The following is a 22,851-nucleotide window of genomic DNA, read 5'->3' on the forward strand; positions in this document are numbered from 1 at the left end:
TTAGAAGAAAAGTCAGAAATATATGGCAACTTAAAGAAGTTCCAGTAAAAAAATTACAGGATCCTTAGTAGGTCATTGATATGCTAGAAAATGGAGAGTGTCCTACCTTAAGTGGCGATTAAGTTCTTCCACATAATTTTTTTGATCAAGAACATCAGTGATTCTTTCGTGCCTTTAAAAAAGAGTGTGAGAAATTCTTTTTACTTGGTTCACGCTTTGCAACTGTTCCCAACATTCCAATCGCCTTACAGAATTACCAGTGTCTTTAGGAAACCCAGAGCAGCCAGAGTTTAATGAAGTCTGCACTGCCTTGGAGTGAAAAGCGCAAGGGCACTGGGAAGAGGAAAGCCGTGGGCATGCGAGATGGAAATGCCAACAGCCGCATGCAAATAGACCTTGAGGTGACAGAAGAAGCAACCCCTCATTATAGTAAAGAGGACCACAAGGCTTTCCAATACAAAACACATCCTGGTTTAAAAACAGATTGTAATATTTCAATGTTAGGCTTCTCCCCTTATGTCCCATTTCTTTACATACACATATACATATGTGTAAGAGTGGGATCGTTCTGCACAGGTTCTTGCCACAGGTATTGGCTTTACTTTTTTTGTTTTACCTATTCTGCCTTTTATGTACATCTCCCAGGAAACCCAGATTACTAGCCTGTTAAGCATCCTTTGTGCATAATCATAATCTCTGTTTTCTATATATGTACATATACATATAACACATAATTAAAATAGACAATAAATATTAGAGACAATGACATACATACATAATATTCCTGTATAACATTTTCACTTAATAACCTTAATAACCTTGTGGAAATCTCTTTAAGCCTACTATACCAAAAGGTCAAATCTGTTCTTTTATTTATGTCTTCATAATATACCACCATAGTATGGATTGCTGTGGGTGTTCCAAAATTCATTCAATTATCCACTCAGTAGTGGATAATTAGCTTCCGGTTAACCTTTTATTTCATTTTTTTCTTCCTTAAAACATTATACCTGTTTTTATTTATTTCTACTTATTCTTTTTTGACATTAAATTTCTGTTCAAGTCCTTGACATTAAAATTCTGTTTAAGTTTCAAGAGGACAAATCCTTGTGCTCAGGATGCATGAAGCATTAATGGCATTCATGCTCATCCCTTCCTCGGTAAGGAGCACCAAGACCAGGGACCCTCTCTGGGAAGAGGCCTGAAAGCAAGTAACAGATGCAGGAGGTAAAATACTGAAATATAAGCCTGGGCTTATGGTAACACTCCCTCCCACCCATGCTGGTCTCCCATCTTATCCCTATGGGAATCCCACTATCAGGTCTGAACGCAGCTCTAGAAATGGTCCGCGAATATAGAAATACAATATATACACATGAATGTGTACTCTTTTAAAATATATTCTTTTAATAGAGCGGCAGCATGCTATACACATTTGTTTCTCTTTTTTCCCCCCTAGGTAAAATTTCATTTTCAAAGAATGCTCATATTAATGACACCGAGGAAGAATTATACGTGGCTTCAAAGGCACTGGAGAGGTACCAGCTGGGGCCAAAGGCAGCTTGTGCTGTACCATCCTTCCCATTTACGCTCATACTGATTGTGAACAAAATGTACTACAAACACATACCTGCAAAGCACTGGAAAAAGGCTGGCTAGGCAGGAGGAGGAGCAGCTTCGAGGGGGGAACGGGAGTGGGAGGGGGACTGAGAAGGAAGGGGGCAGTGCGAATATAGAAATTTCACTTATACTCTCCATTTTGCTGCATTTAAATGAGGAATATATTAATGTATCACACCTCTGTAATTAAACACAATGAAACTAAACATTCAGAAAGCAAAACCCAAAAGTATTACTATTTGTTGGAATTTATTAAAAATATAATAGCATAAAATGCAGTACTTACTCTTTGCCACCATCAAGATCCTGAACATCTTTAAGGTAGAGAGAAAAATCGATCACTCCAACCTGATGGAAATGAAGTATACAAGTTTAAATAAAAAGTAACTATTGTTTTATAAACCTTACAATTTAAAAATTCAGGGTATTCATATTCCTATCTCTCCTACAAACATTTAGTTGGACTAAACAGCTCTAAGAGCATTAAATAGAAAACACACCAAGGGGAAACTAACCCTACCACTTTCTAAACAAATACTAAAAATCAGAATTTACAGGGATATTTTGAAATTTTATCATTTACTTATGATTAATTTTGTAATCTATTCAATAGCTAAATTGTTGATAAAGCTGTACCCAAATTTGGGTACAAAGTAACAATCCCTGGTGGCACAGGGATTAAAGTCTCAGCACTATCAAGCTGTCTGCAGCCACTGCAGCATGTATTTGATCCCCAGCCAGGGAGCTGACCCACAGGGCACAGCAGACCTGTCCTGTCTCGCCCGCTGCTCCCCTGGGCAGTGTATTTCAGTACAGCTGCCTGTTCTGCTCCCCACTCTGTCCCTGGTGAATCCTCTCACTCCCACCCCCACCTCTGGCCTACACCCCAGTTCTTGTATGCATAAATAAATTAAAAGCAACAACAGAGAAAGTAAGAAGATGACATCATCAAGATGAGAAGAGGCTCCTTGTTTTGAAACTGCAGGCTGGGAAGGCAAAATGTCACAACTGATGTGTTCTTTCACATAAACTTACAACTACAATTGCAGGTTATAACAGGCATAAACAAAAACAGGGTTTGCTTACAAAGCAGGGCGGAGGGTGGGGGGGAAGAAAGAGAGTGAGAGAAGCTAGGAGAGAGGAAAGAGAGGCAGGCCAGAGGAAACAGCAATGGTTAGGTGGTTTGAAGCAGAGATTCAATGTGAAGGTCTTGAAGGTCTCTGTGAAGGTCCTCCAGAGATGGCATCACAGCAATTAGCAATGGCAATCAGAAGGCAGGGCTGGCAGCACTGGATAGCCTGACTCTACAGCAAGGCAGGCAACATCATCAGGGTTGGTGTCAGATGGGTCAGCGGCAGGGACCACTGCTCTACAGAGATGTTGGGCATAAGCCTAACAGCAAACAGCTCTTTTAGAGACTCCTAGCACAGGGCTACTGGTACTACTCAGCAGGTGACTGATGATGGAGGCAGAGTCAGAGAGCCCATGAAGGAGCAATGCCAGAGCGCAACAAAGGTCTTTCCAGCAAAAAAGACGAATCTGCCTGTACAACCTGAAGGTGAAGGGAGCCTGACTTACATAGTCTTCAAGGTGCCCACCTTTCAAACCTGAGGGGCCCATTTTACTTGAATGGCACCCTTGGGAGTTCCAATTAGACTGGTCTGTTTATAATCCCAGCTGTTTGATGCTGGTTGAACTGTACCAGTGTGTCCAACTGACCTATACTGAGGTTGGGCTTCAAAAGTGAACATCAGGCCCTCCCTGGTGGTGCAGCAGGTTAAAGCGCAGCACTAAGAAGCTTAAGTCACTTCCGCAAGAGTTCCATCCCCGCCCTGCGCCAGGGGAGATCCACATGGTGCGGCAGACCTCTCCTGACCCGCCTTCTGCTCCTCTCAGCAGTGTACTTCGTAGATCTGCCTGTTCTGCTCCCCACTCTGTCCCTGGTGAATCCTCTCACCCTCTGCATCTCTGGCCTGTACCCCAGTTCTGTATGAATAAATAAATAAATCTTAAAAAAAAAAAAAGTGAACATCAAGAGCCGCTTCTCCACAGGGCAAATTCAAACCTGATTGGTGCCCACATGAACTCCAATCGGAGTTGGATCTATTATCAACCCCATGTTGGTCTCCTGGTGTCTGTTGACAATCTCCCCACTTGCCATTCTTGTCACCATTTCTACTGTGACAAGCCCTCATTTTCACTTTTATATGCAACATCTAGTATCAGTCCATGCGTGGAGATTGCCCAACCTCCCTAGAAGGGCACTGGCCTTTGGGAAGGGATTCTCCACTGGTGGGTTCATTAAGTGGCAGTCCTCCTCTTCCTGAGCCTCCCTATTGCCATGATCAGCTTCATGTCCAAGAGGAGCATTAACAGCTAACAGGGCACTACTGTGCCCTGGGGCGAGAATGAAGCACTCCTCCACATTAGAGACCAACACAGACTGCACCAGAGAGGAGCGAGGAGAGCATGTTTCACTGGACAGGAGATGAGTGGAGAGAAATGCTTGGAGGCTATGCTTCAGGCTGGGGGGCACAAGACAGACGGTGGTGCTGCCAGCACCTCCATGAGGTCTCGGGAGGGGAGAGCAGAGATGGTGTGATGGCATGTACCCTTAATTCAGGTGGGTTCATATGGAACGGCTTGATGACCCACACAGACTAGATGATCCATAAGAAAAAAATAAAGAAGGTGCTCTAGACTATACTCCTCTGCTCCCACCCTCGGGATGAGGACTGACTTTGGGAAGTGCACTGACAGTGGACAGACTGTAGAGTCTCAGATCTGGGACTCCAGAGAGCAAGGACATCAGAGGTGACACAAACATGAGCCAGAGCTCCTCACTCCCAGCATGTTCGCCAGAGTGGCTGGATCCCTGCAAACCCCTCTTCTACCTGCTGACACGGCAACCACGAACACAGACCTCTAGCTACGGAAGCAAGCATAGACCAAAAAAATCAAATGAAATTCAAGAAAGCCATAGTAGCACATATCAGACGAGTAAAGGCAGTTTAATAGCTTTCTTACTGATCCAGATAATAAACACACACACACAGGAAATTTAAAGCTGGAAAACAGGAGGACACGAAGTGGCACCCGAAGGAGCAGTCAGACTTCTCTGGAACCTGCAATGATGAACCTTGTCTTCTGGTACCATGCCATCGCAGGCCTGACTTCTGACACCACCTCTGACATCTCTGCTGAATGATCCCATTAGCCCTGTGACAGGTGTCCCTGATGGAGCTGGTTGTTGTTGGCTGTATGCCCAGCATCTAAGAGCACTGGTCCCTGCCTCTGACATGTCTATACCACCCTCTGGGGCTGTTGCTTTTGGTGCTAACTGGCCTAGTGCAGCCTTCATATGGCTGCTGTTGACTTGGATTGCTCTGCTGAGGCCTATAAGACCTTTGTGACCTGAGATTGTGACCTTCAAACCACTGCTACAGCTTCTAGCCCCACCTCTAATATGTTCCTCTCTCCCAACTTCTCTGTCTCTACTTTGTAAACTAACCCTGTTGTTAAGCATCTAAGCTACTGCAATAGCAGGCAGATAGGTGAGAACCCACCAACTGTGTCATTCTGGCTCCCCTAGGCCTTGGACGGTAACAAATGGAATGAACTCAACAAAAGACACAAATTGGCCAGGTGGGTTAAAAAGTAAAACCCAATTAAATGGTGTTGACATGATGCACTTTCGTTGTAAATGTCAGAGGAGCCCCACCCTTCTCGCACCCCCCACAGCTCTTGGTATTCAGTTTTGAAGCTGTCTCTGTACTGGTCAGGTGGATGTGTGGTACAGTTTCTATTTGAAACCATGGAAATGAATATGGACCGATATGACTGGTGCGCCATGGGCACCAATAAAGTTCGAGCTTGCACCAGTGTCAACCAAGTAAGACAGACCAACGAGGCTGGAATGATGGTTACCCTGAAGGGGCTATAAGGCAGGTTTTAGCCAGCTTCAAGACAAAGACTTGTCTGGATTCTCTCCTGGAAAGACTTGCAGACCTGACCTACCTTGACTCTGCCTCTGATACTAACTGCTAAATGACACCATCTGCCTGTACCCAAAAGAGTTATTTGATATTGGCTTATGCCCAGCATCTCTAAGAACTGTAATTCTGTCCCTGCTCTCTGGCATTACTACTGGCTGACCAGAGCTGACTGGCACTGCTACCCTATGACTAGCATTGCTCCTTTCTGCCAGCACAGCCATGGGGTCTGCAGGGGGGCAGGGAGAACAGAAATGATGTGAAGGCACACACCCTTAATTCATAAGACACTCTAAGAGCTTTGCCATTGTTACTTATCATAACCTTCAAGACTTTTGCTAATTTTCAAGGTCTTTACATGTGATTTGTGCTTCGAACTGCTGCCTAAGCACTGATACTCCCTCTGGCCCTGCCTCTAACTCTTTCCTTTCTCCCAACTTCTTCACCTCTCTTAACCTTTTGTAAATAAACCCTATTGTTGCTGTACCCTGGGCTTGTGTTGTGTTCTGTAGTTGCAGTTACGTACGCACTCGTGAGGACCTACCAATTGTGACATTTGACCTTTTCCCACCCAGTTCTGCACAGTTTCATAAAGACACAGATTTGAAATGAAGGCAGTGGTACTCTAAACCAACGGAAAAATTTAAAACGCAGGAGTAACTATTCTTTATTAGATAAAACAGATTTTCAGTCAAATAAGATAACAAGACACAAAGACAAACATTACATAATGATAAAGGGATTAATAAAACAGGATGATACAATTATGAACACATATACACCTAATAGAGTAGTATCGGAATATACAGAGCAAATAATAACAGATCTAAAGAGACAGTGTAGCAACACATTAATAGTAGGGGACTTAACAATAATGGACAGATCATCCAGGCAGAAAATCACCAAGGAAACAATGGTCTCAAATGACAGACTGAATAGACTTAATTTAAAGATCATTCCATCCCCAAACAAGATACACATTTCTTCTCAAGTATTCATGGAACATTCTAAGGACAGACTATACGGTGGAACACAAAAGTCAATAAACTTATGATGGCTAAAATCATATCAAACATCTTTTAAAATCATACTGTTTTACAGTGGGGGGAGGGAAATGCACTGGACTATCGTGATGGCACATGGGTGATTGGTGATGGGAAGCCCACGGGGATTACAACTGAGATGGAAAAATGCACAAAATGATGTAAAAATAAACTATCATATTATTTTTAAAAATTACACTGTTTTAAAACTAGAAATCAATAAAAGAAGAAGGGAAAACCACACATTTGTAGAGACTAAACAATATGCTACCAAAGAACTATTGGGTCAATGAAGAAACCAAAGATAAAATAAACTACTGGGAGATGAATGAAATTGAAGACACTACTTAGGAGATCTGTGGGATGTAGCAAAGTCAGTACTAAGGGGGAAGTTTATAACTTAGGTGTACCCTAGTGAACAAGAAGAATCACAAAATCTTAGTTCTATGTAAAGGAACTAGAGAAAACAAAACCAAAACTCAACAGATGGAAAAATTAAGAGCAGAAATGAACAAAATAGAGATAAAAAAGCCAGAGTCACAGAGAGAACAAAATCAAGAGAGAAAAGAGAAGTTAGAGCAAATACTTCATAAGTAAATGCAAAGGACCATAAGAAAGTATGATGGACAATTATATGTAAACAAATTGGGCAACCCAGAAGAGATGGAAAAATTCTGAAACATACAACATTCCAACATGACTAAGAAAGAGTGAAAAAACCAGAACAGACCCATCAAGAGAAAGGAAAGTAACATAATAATCAAAAGCTTTCGCTCCAAACCAAAGCCTTAAGACCAGATAATGTTACTATTGTACTCTAGCAAACTCAGAGAAAAATTCATACCAATCCTTCTCAAATGCTTCTATAAATTGAAAAGGGAAAATTTCCAAATACATCCTATGGAGCCAATATTACTCTTTTTCTAAAACCAGACAAGGACATCATACACACAAAACTACGAACCAGTATCTTCAACACAATGCTAGTAAACCAAATTCGATAATATGTTAAAAGAATCATACAGTGGAATATATCCCAGGGTTGCAAGAATGGTTCAACAAATGCAAATTATCAAAGGTCAACAAAAGCATAAAAATCATGTGATCATATTAATAGAAGCAGTTGACAAAATTCAAATTTGACAAGATAAAAACCCGCAACAAGTTGGGAATAGAAGGAACGTTTCTTTCTTTTTTTTTTTAAGATTTATTTATTTGTGCATACAGAACTTGGGTACAGGCCAGAGGTGCAGGGGTGATAAGAGGCTTCACCAGAGACAGAGCGGGGAGCAGAACAAGCCGACTGAGGAAGTACACTGCTGAGGGGAGCAGCGGGCGGGTCAGGAGAGGTCTGCCACGCCATGTGGTCACCTCCAGGGCAGGTGGAGATTGACCTTATGTGGAAGTGGCTTAGCTTCTAAGTACTGTGCTTTAACCCGCTGCGTCACTAGGGAGGGCCCAGAAGGAACGTTTCTTAACATAATACAGGCTCTATATGACAAACCTACAGTTAACATCATACTCACTGGTGAAAAACTGAAAGTTCTTCCTCTAAGATAGGAACAATACAAGCAAATCCACTGTCACAACAACTATTCAACATGGTTAGACAAGAAAAGGATAGAAAAGATATCCAAGTTGGAAATAAGGAAGTAAAACTATCCACTATGACATGGTAACATATATAGAAAAATCCCAAAGACTTCATTAAAAAGCTCTCAGAAATAATAAAAGATAAAGTGGCAGGCTACAAAATTACACAAACCTGTTGCATTTCTATTCTTAAACGATGAGCTAGCAGAAAAGAGAAATCAGGAAAATAATCCCATTCAAAAGCATCAAAAAGAATGAAAACCTTCAACAATCATAACCTAAGAAAAGAAAACTGTATGCTGAAAACTGTAAGACATTGTTAAAAGAAATAGAAAACCCAAAGAGATGGAAAAATATTCTATATCGTGGGTAGGGGAAATGAACATTGCCAAAATGGCTGTATTACCTATAGCAGTATACTGATCAATGCAGTCCTTACTAAGATCCCAGTGGCATTCTTCACATAGAGAAAATAACGAAACTTACTTGGAACTACAAGGAAGCCTAAAAAGCAAAACACTCCTGAGGAAAATGAACAAAAACAAAGGTATCACCCTTCCTAAATTCAAGCTACAGTACAAAGTGACAGTAACTTAAAAGGTTGGTATGAGAATACAAACAGAAACATAGATAAAGGGTACAGACTTGGGAGTCCAGAAATAAAATCATACATACAAGGATAACTAATTTATGACAAAAGAATCAAGAGCTCACAATGGAGTAAGGAACGTCTTGCTAATAAATGGTGTTGGGAAAACTGCAGTCACAAGAATGAAAATCAAAAACTAGATCACTATCTCACACCTTACACAACATATATTAAAGACTTGGATTTAAAACCTGAAACCATAAAATACATGGAAGAAAACATAAATGATGCAATCCTTTACATCAATCTTAGAGATGTTTTAGGACTGCACTCCAATGGCCAAGGAAACAGAAGAAAAATAAACAAATGGGAATACATCAACCTAAAAAGCTTTTTGCGTCAAGACAAAAAGACACCCTACTGAATGGGAGAAGGTACATCATATATTCAATGGGGGTTAATATCCAAAATATACAAAGAAGTCATAAATCTTTTTTTTTCAGATTTATTTATTTATGCATACAGAACTGGGGTATAGGCCAGAGGTGTCGGGGGTGGGAAGATTCACCAAAGACAAAGTGGGGAGCAGAAGAAGAAGATCGGCTGAAATACATTGCTGAGGACAGCAGTGGGTGGGTTGGGAGAGGTCTGCCACGCCATGTGGGTCACTCCCTGGCCAGGGATTGAATTAGTGCTGTGCTGTAGTGGCTATGGTAGAGCTTCATGGTGCTGTGCTTTAACCCAATGCACCACCACGGAGGGCCCAGAAGTCATAAATGTTAACAACAAAAGACTCATTTTAAAAATGGGCAAAGGATCTGGACACTTATCCTAATAAGACAGGGAGCCACATAAAAAGATGTTCATTAACTCTTCTCAGTGAAAATTACTAGGGAAATGCAACTCAAAAACAATGAGTACCTGTAAGAATGGCTATTATTTCTTAAAAGTTAAGAAATAAGGGCTGGACAGGATGTTAAGAGAAGAGAATTTTTATATAAATTGGTAGGTATGTAATAATTATAGCCATCTTGGAAAGTAGTAGAAAGAGTCCTCAAAAAAATTAGAAATCCCAAATGAGACAACGGGTTAAAGTGCAGCACTATTAAGCCAGTCATAGCCTCTTCAGCATGAGTTTGATCCCTGCCCCGGAGGTGACCCACATGGTGCAACAGACCTCTTCTGTCTTGCCCACTGCTCCCCTTAGCAGTGAACTTTGTCACTCTGCCTGTTCTGCTCCCTAATTTGTCTCCACTGAATAGTCTCATGACCCCTGCACCTCTGGTCTGTACCCCAGTTCTGTAGGCATAAATAAATAAATCTTAAAAAAAAAAAATCCAAATGATCCTGTTACCACACTTCTATTTACTTCGCAAATACGAAATATCAATTTGAAGAGATAGACACATCCCATTTTTATTGCACCATCATTTACAATAGTCAGGAGCTTGAAATTACCTAACAGCCTGTGGACAGATGAATGGATAAAGGGGCTGTGGCATACATGCACAATGGACTACTCATCAACTATAAAAAAAACATGGAATCCTTCCATTTGCAACAACATGAGTGGGTGTTACGCTTAGTGAAATAAATCAGAGAAAGACAAATACCACATGATTTCACTCATTTGTGTTAATATGGTGGAAACAAGCAGGATGAAATAAAACAAAATCAATGTTTGGATTTTAAGAACAATTAGTGGCAACTAAAAGGGAAGAGGAAAGGGGGAAAGTGGGTAAATTGGGAGAAAGGGAACAATGGTATAGTGAAGGACAGATTGGATACTTATCCTGATAAGTTCTTAATGTATGATTATAGACATGCTGATTCTCAATTATGCACACCTGAAAACCATATAACTCTATAATGTATACCTATTTATTAGAAAGTAAAAAAAAGAACCACAGTAATTATAAAACTATAGGGAAAAAAGAAAACAACAACAACAACAAAAAAAAACAAAACAGACCTGGATCCATAAGACTAAAGTGGAGCCTTAACTGATTCTCTTCACTCCATCTTTTTCCCAACTGTGGTGAAAAAGTCCAATCAATATCCCAGGGGAAATTATCTGCCACTGTGGAGAACTAAAGAGATCCCTCATACATCTCAAGGATGAAGGGCTTAGTCTTGACATAAAGCACTTGAGAGTCAATGAGTAAGGGGCCTACTCTGTCAGCACCCAATTGGGCCCATCAATAGATAAATGTGTTATAGCCACGACCCTATGCCACCAGATCAAAGAATGCAGTGGTGGATGTGTAATGATGATATAAAGAAAGCTTTAGTGTAAAATGTTCAAGTCAAAGAGTAAGTATAACATTCAGCCTTTCTTTATGTATCCTTTATATGCTAAAGTGAAAAGCTAAAGGTTTTTGCATATTCTCTGTCAAGGTCTCCCACCAATCTATATTCCTGATCCTTAAACATGGTAGCCTTTGTGTCTATCTTGATGATAGGCAGCAGAAACGATACTCTGACTCCTGCAGCTAGATTAATAAAGGCAAAGCTTCTTTCTGGCTTTCTCTTGGGCTTGTGGCTCTGCGTTTCCATAGAAGCAGTCTGGCTACCTTGAAGCCACCGTGGTGGAGACTAGGCAGATAGACATACCAGAGAATCCCCTATGGTTCCAGCCTCCAGCTCTATGCCATCATGGCCAAGTTAGGCAAGTCAGAAAGCAAGCCTCCAGGATTTCAGCTTCCAGTACCTGCCTCCAACTGGCAGAAGTCAGAGAAGCTCTTAATCAAGAAGGATCTACCTGAACCCAGTTAACCCCCAAGTATGAGAGACACAGTGATTGATTGCTATTGTTCCCTTGGCTGCAGATTTGTTACTCAGTAGTAGAAAAACAGAAAAAACTTGATTAGAAACAACCTATGGATACATAAATACATAAAAATGGTTGCAGAGAAAAAAATCCCTAATTTTTACCACCATCTGTGGAGGAAGAGTGGGGGAGGCTGAATTTTAGTTTTTCCTTTATGGATGTTCTGTACTAAAAATTTTCAACAGGCTTGCATTTCCTTTTTAATAACAAATTAAATAATAAGAAAGAATGTACGTTAACGGTGTGTGTGTGTGTGTGTGTGTGTGTGTGTGTGTGTGTGTGTGTGTGGTGTGGTGGTGTGGGGTGGGGGGGAGGCAGGAAGAATGAGAAAGAATTAATATTCAAAGTAGAAATTCATGGATTAGAAACCAAATAGAGTCCTTTCTTCCAAAGCAAAATTAAAGAGCTAGCTCCTCAAGGTCGAAACAGTAGATACTTCTCTACCAAGAATGATCAATAGCAAGTGCACAATATTACAAATAGGAAAAGGGAGATTTTAAGATGTGGTAAGATAATACTCCCATGCCACTTAAAGATATGAATCAAACAGGCGACTTTTAGAAAAATACAAATGACTGAAAAATTGTCCAACAACGTAGGAAACCAACAAACTGACCAAATTCTACAAAAAAAATTAAAGTGCCCAATGAGCCAAGACCAAAAAAACTATAAAGCTGAAGTGGTCATACAAGCAAGTTCTAATAAGCATTCAGAGAAAAAATAAGTCCAGTTCCAATTAGCTGTTATGTAAAATAAGAACTTATCCAGTTTATTTTATGAAGTTAATATACTCTTGATGCTGAAAAGTGACAATGATGGCATAGAAAAAGAAAAATCAGAACAGTGTCACTAGTAATGGGAAACAAAAATTCCAAATAAACCACTTATAGCCACAGACATATTAAATCTAGGATACACGAAAAGGATGATGACACAGGATGGCCAAGCAAGGTTTGTTTTAGGAATGCAGGAATAATATCACAATTGGAAACCTATGAATTAAATCAATTATATTTATGGGGTCAAAAAGGACATGACAGAGTCAGGCAGAATGGCTACCGCAAAGAAGGGTGGTAAGAAGGGCCAGTCTGTCATCAGTGATATATTGCCACAGACATACCATCAACAATCACCAGAGCAGCTAGGGTGTGGGCTGCAAGAAGCATGCCCCTTGAGAAGTGAGACATGTGGAAATGTACAAGGAAATGGGCACTCCAGGTGAATGTACACCAGGCTCAACAAAACTGTCTGGGCCGAAGGAATAAGGGACATTCCATACAGTAGCCACATGCAGTTGTCCAGGAAACATAATGAGGATGAAGATTCACCAAACAAAAGCTATACTGGTTACCTAGGTACTTGTCATAGACTTTCAAAATCTATAGTCAATGTGGTGAGAACTAAACCACTGATTAGGAAAGAAAGTCATTAAAAAAAAAAAGAAAGGGCCCTCGCTGGTGGCACAGCACTGCAAGGTAGCTGCAGCTGCTTCAGTGTGAGTTAGACCCACGCCCCGGAGGTGACCCAGAAGGCGCGGCAGACCTCTCCTGACCCGCCTGCTGTTCCCCTTGGCAGTGTACTTTGTCCATCTGCCTGTTCTGCTCCCCACTCTGTCTCTGGTTTAAGTCCTCTCACCTCCCCTGCACCTCTCGCCTGTACCCCAGTTCTGTGTTCATAAATAAACTTAAAAAAAAAAGTACATGACATTTCAGAAGATGCCATTCAATGTTTAATATTAATAACAATGTAAATTAGAACAGAACAGGGGATCTCTAAGACTTCTATAGCAAACATTCATTCCTTATGGTGGATGACTGCATTTTGTTAAGAATAAATAAGGGTCAATCACATTTATCATTTAACAAAAAATCTATTTTGGATCTTAACAAAATGACACTCAAGTTTATCTGGTAGACAGCCTGACCTGTATCTGAAAGAGAAGTATAATAAAGTAGACAGGAGTGCGCTACCAGAGCATAAAACATACATTGGGTCCTCATTTAGTCTTTGATAGGTTTTTTGAATCTGCAACTTTTAAGTGAAATGACAGGAAATCAAATCAATTTTACCACAAGTTAACTGATACGAACAAGTGTTTATTACCCTATGGCACATATGTGACCATAAAACATCACCAAACTTTACTTTAAATAAAGATCCAAACCCTTCTAATATTCAAAAATCATTTGTATCTACTGATTCATTTTCCAATCCACTTAGTCCAATTCAGGGTCTTGGATGGCTAGAGCCTATCCCTAGCAATGCAGGGAACCCACTGTAGAGGATGTCCTTTTATCCCAAGACATGTCACACACCCACACTCACTGCAACTAGGACCTGAAAAACAGGTACACATCTTTGGGATATGGAAGGAAACCAGAATACCAGAGAAAATCCATGCAGACATGGGGAGATGTACAAACTCGTCTTGTCCAGAAGTGGAGGGCTTTTTTTCCCCTCCATCATTATAATGAAGACTACACTATGGCACAGGAATTAAGACATCTGGGCCTAAACACAAGGTTCCAGGAAGAAACTTTAGTGTATTATGACTATTTTACACATGATAAAGAGGAAGAATTTCAAACCAATAGAAAATCTACATAATCTGATTCATGATATTGAGAAAACTGGTTTCCAGCTTGTGAAAGAAGAAATCTAACCAGGGCCCTCCCTTGTTGTACAACAGGTTAAAGTGCAGCATTATCAAGCCACAGCAGCACTGAGTTTGATTCCTGGCCAGGGAGCTGACCCACATGACGTGGCAGACCTCTCCTGTGTCACCTGCTGCTCTCCTCAGCAGTGGTTGCAGTCAAGTCTATCTGTTCTGCTCCCCACTCTGTCTCTGGCGAATCCTCTCACCCCTTGCACTTCTGGAATGTGCCCCAGTTCTTGTGTACATAAATAAATATATCTTTAAAAAAAAAAAAAAAAGAACTCTAACCTCCCACCCCCATCCCGCTTTACATTATGTCAAAACAAATGGCAAGCACAATATTTAAATGTAAAAACCACACAGATGGAGAGAACCAGCTATGCCCGTACTCCTCCCATGGTGGGGTGGTTGAAGGTGTACCACTGTAAACCAGATAAAAAAAGAAACTCAGTTCTGGGAGCACAGCTGGCATGCAGACTGGTAGCCTTTTTGTGTGAGGTCTTTAGGATCAGACACTCCAAGAAGCAAGATGTCGAAGTTGCCACCCAAACCAGTCATGCCAGGAGAAATTATGGTGTTCAGAATACTGTTTATTATGATCCAAGAACTCCAGGTTAATTTTACTTTGAGGAAGGTGGTATTATCTACATTACTGACATTGCCTTTGGAGAAAAGGCACCTCCAAAGGCACGAATCCCAAGCAGGTATACGGTTGAGCAGATAGAATTCACTGACAATCCTTTGCATGAAACTGCAAAAAGGGGCAACCCAAGTTAGTTGAGAGTGTTCAGAAAGCCGGAGTTAATGGCTAAGGCACAGGTAGAAGCCCTATCTTTGTTGTCACAAAGACACAGTGGAATGCTATGTACTCAACCAACCACTGAACTAAACCAACAGAAAAAGTTTGGAGACACACCCTTACAGGGTGCTGCCCAGAAGGGTTATGCAAATATTGTTTAATTGCTTCTAGCAAAAGGTGTTAGAACAGATTTAAGAAACAATAAGAAAGCAGGCCTGGACATGGCCACTAAGGGTGCCTGTGCATCTCTCTTGCAAAAGAAACAGGCTGTTTGAAAATTAGGCAATGCTGAGAACTACCTCGATGATGATGTCCTAGACTTTCCTTCCAGAGCTTCCAGATCTAAAACTTCTATTGCTTTTGCCATTGCTTGTCTTTGCTAGAAGAGTGTTGGTAACCAAAGAACAAGCAAAACAAAACAACTAGATGACTGTGAAAGTACATTTTGGCTTACCAGTAGAACGAGAAGAGATTATTTCTATTTATCAAGCTAAAGGAATTTTTTTTTTAAAGATTTATTTATGCATACAAGAACCGGGGTATAGGCCAGAGGTGCAGGAGATGAGAGTGTTCACCAGAGACAGAGTGGGGAGCAGTGCGGGGGGGTGGGGGGGGAGGGAAAGGTGGTGGGGGAGGTGGTGATCAGGAGAGGTCTGATGCACCATGTGGGTCACTTTCCTGGCTGGGGATCAAACTTGTGCTACAGCGGCTGCAGACAGCTTCATAGTTAGGCACTTTAACCTGGTATGCCATTAGGAAGGGCCCCAATTAAAAGGATTTTAAGAATGCTTTTCTTTAAAAAAAAAAAATCAGGATGATGGGGCCTCCCTGGTGGCACAGGGGTTAAAGTCTCAACGCTATCAAGCTATCTCCAGCCACTCCACCATGAGTTTGATCTCTCACTAGGAGCTGACCTACACGGCACTACAGACCTCTCCTGGTTTGCCCACTGGTTCCCTCAGCAGTGTATTTCAGGAAATCTGCCTGTTCTACTTTTTACTTTGTCTCTGGTGAATCCTCTTACCTCCCTCTGCACTCAACCTCTGGCCTACAGCACCCAGCTCTTATATGTGTAAATACACAGAAATCAATCATTTTCAAAAAAAAAAAAAATCAAGGTTTCTGAATGGAAAATGTTTATTACTGGGTTGTCAGAAAAGTCATGACACATTTTGCTAAAAAAAAAAACAGAAAAAATGTCATGACTTTCCCAACAACCCAGTACAATAGTAAACCAAAGGACTTAACAAAACTGTTAGCTTTTCTGGCAAAAATTAACATTTTAAGAGACTTCCAAAAAAATACACAGTTAGGTTTAAAAAGTTATTTCAGTTAGGGTAGAAACCTGATATGTACAATATTTTAAAAGGTAGAAAGGGAAAATATGATTTACAAAAAAATTTATTGTAATTTTTTTTCAACAGACAGACCCAGCCACAAAAAGCCAGAAAAAATTTTCAAAACCAGTGACTACCTCTAAACGTATAGTGATGTATTATTACATAAGGGTATTTCTGTCAACAACAGGCCACAAAGGAGACAGTGGTCCACAAATTCCAATTACCTGCTGAGGTAGTACACACTGCAATGTACTACAGTGCAAGAAAAAGTCAAGGGTGAAGTGGAAGTTTTCTTCCAAGCTCCCCCCCTTGAATTGCTCTGACAGCAGTGTGCTCTGCCAGAAATGGTGAAGTAATGTTTGGCGAATAACATATGCTGTCTGATATTTGCCCAACAACGGATCGATATAAAACCTGTCTTATCTCTATCGTGAACACATGGCTGTCTAATAAAGGAGTAGAACAAGGTAGAAAATCAGAAAAATGGCAAAGGACATGAACAAAGAATAATAAAAGCTGAACTACCCCAATGGTAAATAAATTATGTAAAAAAAAAGTGACCTTTCTAGTTCTCAAGCTTCAGGTAAGACTAAAAAAGACCAAGAAAGCCTATGCTATCACAATACTCATGTATGTATATTCTGACAGCAATCCGAAAAGTTATCCTAAGGAAATAAATGAACAAGTGTGTAGAGAGGTATAAGGATGTTTATAAAGTATTATTATAATATGGAAACACTTAAGTCAAACAGCTATTTGTAACACAAGTTATGTATGGCACATTCATAAAATGGAACACTATGCATTCACTTAAAATGTTCTACATCTTTGTTGACATTAAAAAAACTGTGTGGAACAAGATTATTAAATAAGAAAAATAAAAAACAGTGTGCTTGGAATTATTACCTTTTGGTTTTAATAAAAAAGAAAATGTCAAACATCTCTTTTTAAAATATAAGAACAAACACACACTCTCTCTAACTCATACACCCTCACTCATGTACTGGAAGGGCATATACCAAAATTTAACACTGGATTAACTGTTTCTGAGTAATGGAACTATATTTGATCTCTACGGTCTTTTTAAAAATACTTCTCTGTATTTTTTGTAAATTCTCAACAATCAAAAATAAAACTAGTAATAATAAAAAAAGGGACAGGTTACCAAAAACAAAAAATAAAAGAAAAAAAATAAGCTGGCCTGGGATTTTTGTTTCTTCAGGTCCGAACATTTGCTAGGAAGGCAGCTAGATAACCGTCCAGCCAATTACAGATAACCTAAAGAAGGGTGGGTGGATGGATCAGGGTGTCTGCCTCCAAGATACTTAAGACTCCTCACCTCTAGTTTAGGCCTCAGCCTTAGACACCTGCTCCCATGTAGGAAGAAACAACCACTCAGGAGGGCTGTCCCACTCCACATAGCTTGTAGTTCATTCTACCTGCTGTCACTTGAGCCCCTTTTTAATCAATGTGACTTCTAAAATCTCTCCTTATTATGTTCTCATGGTCCATCTAACCTTGGGATTTCCAGACTAGTCTGCTCAAGGTTTTTGTAGTCTCTATTCTCAGACACTTTTTTTTTTTTTTTAAAGAATTAATTTATTTGTACATACAGAACTGGGGTACAGGCCAGAGGCTCAGGGGCGGTGAGAGGCTTCACCAGAGACAGAGTGGGGAGCAGAACAGGTAGATCGACGAAGTACACTGCTGAGGGGAGCAGCGGGCGAGACAGGAGAGGTCTGCCGCGCCATGTGGTCACCTCCGGGGCAGGCCGGGATCGAACTCATGCTGAAGTGGCTTCAGCTTCTCAGTGCAGTGCTTTAACCCGCTGCGCCACCAGGGAGGGCCTCTCAGACACTTTTAATTAGTGACTTTCTCAAATCCAGGCCTGGGCACTTTAGTGTATACTGCTTAAAGACCTCCAGCAGCTTCCCACAGCTCACAGGACAAGGCTAACCCTTTACTATGACTGCTGGCTAACCACTAGGTCTAGTCTCCAGCTTTTTGTGTGTCTCTATCCATGCTACCTCTTTATGCTTCTTTGAGCTTGTCCCTGGTTCATATTCCCTCCAGCCAGCCCCCAAAAGATACTTGCAGTCACCTGTCCCTTTCTCAGGTTCAGCACAAGCCTGTAGATCCTATGTAAAATCCATAACTGAAAGAAGGTATTCCATCTAGAGTCAAAGTTCCCAATTTACCTGAGAATCCAAGTCTTCTCCTTTTAAGCAGAGATTGGCATCAAGAACATTGAGTCCCACCAGTAGACCAACAATCACCATCCCTTCTTCCTCCATCATTAATGCCTCAGGCTCATAGAACTCACTGAAAGAGAGGCACACAACAGACAAGCTGTTCATGAATACTCTACCACCCCTTTGTCCCAACCTCACTTGCTTTTTTTACCTCTAAGGTGATGGCCTGGCTATCCAACAGTGAGAAGCTCACTGTCAGAGTTCCTTTTGCCTTTCACTTTTCCTCTCCTGCTTTCAGCACTACTGCTTTTTCTCTGGCTTCACCTCTCTTCTTGTGGCTTAGATGGGTTGCCCCTTCCTGCTATCTAAGATTAGCTCCTATACCACAGTCATCGTCATCTTTTCTTGGTTCCTGCATTCCTAATTATCACACTGAACTTCCTGTTCCTGCTGTCTCTTCTTCCACAATGCTATGAAACACTGCACTTAAAAGTCATGTCAACATCAATGGGGAATCAAAAGCCTCTCCATATCCAAGAACCAAACTCTTCCTTCTTCCCCGTGTTCCACTGAGTAATACTGGCAGCTTTTACTGCCTTAACCCCCAGTTACCTGGTCATCTGTAGTGGGATCCACCCCCTGCCTTTATTATACTGTGTCTGGATGGGAAAGTCTAGGAACTTGCTGTCTGAGAAATTATTTCATTAGAGCAAAATCTATACCTCAAAAGTTATTTGGTGTAACTGAAAGTACAAAGCATATAAGGTATTTGAAATCAATATTGATCATGTATAAATATATTCAATAAATTATGACTTGAAAATAATGAAATTTTTCTGCAGGCCATTCTATAAGACATTTTTATTTGAATGAGAGAAGAAAATCAACTCTTAGGTTCCTCACTTGTAAATTCTCATATTCTAGGGATTAATTACTTTTATATGATTATTCTTGTGTATATAGCTATAAATTCAGAAACAGAAATATTCATAAACCTCAGAGATGACCAGTTAAGTCTTTATTGATACTAAGAGATGTGAAATTTTAGAAACTAGATAAGGAATCCTGAAACAGGCAACAAAGGTATGGGACATTCAAAATGTGGGGTTTTAGGATTTAAAATTACTCATTGCATCAAGCTATAAATTAGTTGTTTCCTTTATCATCCAATCTAATATCATTTTGTTGAAACAGTTACCTAATCTTAGGTATTTTTGGAGAATTATCTTCAAAATAGCCTCTCTCTCTAATAAGATTATTTATGCACACAGCACTGAGATACAGGCCAGCAGTGCAGGGGTGGTGAGAGGATTCACTAGAGACAGAGTGAGGAGCACAACAGGCAGATTGACAAAGGACACTGCTGAGGGGAGCAGAGGGCAGGTCAGGAGAGCTTTGATGCGCCATGTGGGTCACCTGAGGCGGGGATCGAATACGCACTAAATCTGATGCAAATAGCATGCAGTGCTGCGTCCTAACGCATTCTGCCACCAGGGAGGGCAGAAAACAATTTTTCAAAATTAAAAGTAATATGAATTTTATGTTTACACATCAGTGCTCCAAAGATGAAAGACTGCTGTTTTAAATCTAAGTCACAGAATATTTACTATTAGTCTTCTGAATATAAATTGTATGCATTATACACTCTTAATTCAAAATGAATTATGGAACTATGTTCTAATATTTTATAAAGCAAAAGGGAAGTAAAGGTAGGTGATGAAATACCTTAAGAGATGTTTATTGTCTATAAGCGCTTTCAGATAATCTGCCAGTTTCTTTTGCATGAGAGCAAGATAAAGCCAAGCTCTGCCTCTTCCCACAGCTGTCCTAGAATTCAGAGAATCAAACTGTTACGGTGTAACAATAACATCAAAAACAAAGAGAAAGCCTATTCCCGCAGTTTCACACATGAGCTGCACACACATACACAGATGCAGAGAACATTTTAAGAAAAGCTACATTTGTATAGAGATAGGGGGAGTTGAGGTAGGGGCTGGCTCACAGGGAGGTCAAAAAAACATCTAATTGCAATCTTTGGAAACTGGCTGAATTCTGTATACACACACACAAGAAAAAAATTTTAAGCCACAAAAATCTGATTTCTGGAATACAGTAAAATACAACTTTGTGTATATCATAAAATTTCACAGGAAGCCAGGAAATACCAGAATAGATGTGTGTAATAGCTAAATACTCTTAAAAGATCAATACATAGAATATAGTGCTTGTTAAAGTGTTGTGGGCTCAGGCCTCCCTGGCGGCCTAGGGGTTAAGTCAGCCCTATCACAGGGATGGTGGGAGTACCTGGCCAGGGGTGGGGGGTGACCCACAGGGCGCAGCAGACCTCTGCTGTCTCACCAGCTGCTCCCCTCAGCAATGTATTTCAGTTAGTCCATCTGTTTTCCTCCCCACGTTGTCTCTGGTAAATCCTCTTACCTCACCACACACACCTCTGGCCTACAACCCAGATCTTGTATGCAAAATAAATAAATATATATATATTTTAAAAAAGTGTTGCAATCTCACAAAATTTCTAAGACATTAGTTCAAAGGTGCAATTTTACTTTTCATTGTGATAAAAAACACAAAGCATAAAATTTATCTTTTGAAGTATACAGTTCAGTATTGTTAAATATATTCAAGTGTAATGCAATCCCTTTCAAAGATGCAACTTTGAAAAGATCTCCTTTAAATATTAGAATAAAAAAAGCCTCCCAACTTTAGACCTAACACTTTTATTTCTTTTTTTTTTTAAAGATTTATTTATTTATGCATACAAGAACTAGCATGTAGGCCCAGGGGCGTGGAGGGAGAGAGGATTCACCAGAAACAGAGTGGGGACCAGGCAGGCAGATTGACTGAAATACACTGTGGAGGGGAGCAGCCGGCGAGACAGGAGGAGAGGTCTGTTGCGACCTAACACTTTTAAACTGTTTCGTGACATCCAGGAAAGTACAAGAAGTACCACTGCACTCAATATCTGCCTCAAAGGAGCTCTCAGGGCTGATGGCAAAGCTGGTAATTTCAGGAGCCAGGCCAGGAAGGGACGACCTAACTTCTCCAATGCAAAAGGCTTTGAGCTTCCTTTCCCATTGCTGATAAACGTTGTTGAGCTAGAGTAAAAAAGGAAAGATGGTAGAAAAAGATTTAATGTTGGCATGAAGTGGAACATGGCCACGGATGCATGCTGTTTTGGTGTGAGAGTAGTAGACTACAATGGCTCTAACAATCCTTCCAGCAGGCAATTTGATGGCGGGAGGTTATTGAAATTCTACATCTAGTCATGTATCGCAAGGAAGTAATTTATTTAGGATGTCAACAAAATGTTGGGGGGTGATCCCCACTGCACTGTTTGGATAATGGGAGGCCAAAGAAGCTACACAGCAGAATGCTATGGATTCCCCTGGATGGATGGATATCTATGGAAAGAGGTTTAACATCTATTATGCAAAAAGGGCTACAAAATAGCATACTTTAATGCTGAAATTTTCCTAGTTACCTTCCCCATACATTAATATATTATTCTTAGTTTACGCTCCTTTGAAAACTGTTCTAATCATGTAAAATCAAATTTTCTACCCTTTTGACAAAAAATTGTTCCACATGCTATTCTGCAACTTGCTTACTTCACTGAGTATCTGTTATTTTGAAATTCTTTCCAGATAGACAAGAATTTCTCACTTTTTAAAAAGTGTTTCAGTGCTGCACTGTTCCATAATTTATTTAATAGTTTTTGGTTTTTTTTTTTTTTAATCTAAGCTATTGCTACTCTGTTATTATAAGCAATACTGCAATGGATAGTTCTGTACATGCATCACTTTCATGTTGTTAGATCTGTGGGGTTATCACCAAAGTGGGGTTGCTGGGTCCAAGATGCACTGGTAATTTTGAAGGATCATGGGGAAACACCTTCATAAGTGGACTATGATGCCATGGTGGGGGTATAAAAACAGAATCTTATTTGTCCGAGTATACACTGGATGAGTCTGGAAGGAAACAGAATAAGATATAAAATGCAGGAATGTTTTTTCTGAGTAGTAGGTTACTGGAAGAAATTTTTTCTTTGTTTTTATTTCCTAGTTAAAAAACAAGTAAAAAAATGGTAATTTCTAATTTTCAAGAAAGAAACACAACGTTCCTGACTTCCTGGTGTTGGTAGTGATGGTGGGAAGTTTGTGAAGATTAGATTTGGTTGGT

The 22,851-nt window shown here is 40.3% G+C and overlaps 1 protein-coding gene across 2 annotated transcripts in view; it reads right to left on the minus strand.

The window, feature by feature from the left end:
* The window catches only part of RUFY1 (RUN and FYVE domain containing 1), a 51,849-nt gene that overhangs the window by 25,226 nt on the left and 3,772 nt on the right, over positions 1-22,851 (minus strand). For both annotated transcript variants that reach the window (XM_004693677.2, XM_012733305.1), the window contains exons 4-7: positions 20,380-20,481; positions 18,661-18,784; positions 1,907-1,968; positions 107-172 (exon numbers count right to left, since the gene is read on the minus strand). In XM_004693677.2, coding sequence (XP_004693734.1) covers positions 107-172; positions 1,907-1,968; positions 18,661-18,784; positions 20,380-20,481 — 354 coding nt within the window. The remainder of the gene's footprint in view (positions 1-106; positions 173-1,906; positions 1,969-18,660; positions 18,785-20,379; positions 20,482-22,851) is intronic.

The sequence above is a fragment of the Condylura cristata genome, unplaced genomic scaffold (genome assembly GCF_000260355.1).
Source record: "Condylura cristata isolate star-nosed mole 26May11 unplaced genomic scaffold, ConCri1.0 scaffold00040, whole genome shotgun sequence".
Taxonomy (NCBI): Eukaryota; Metazoa; Chordata; class Mammalia; order Eulipotyphla; family Talpidae; genus Condylura; species Condylura cristata.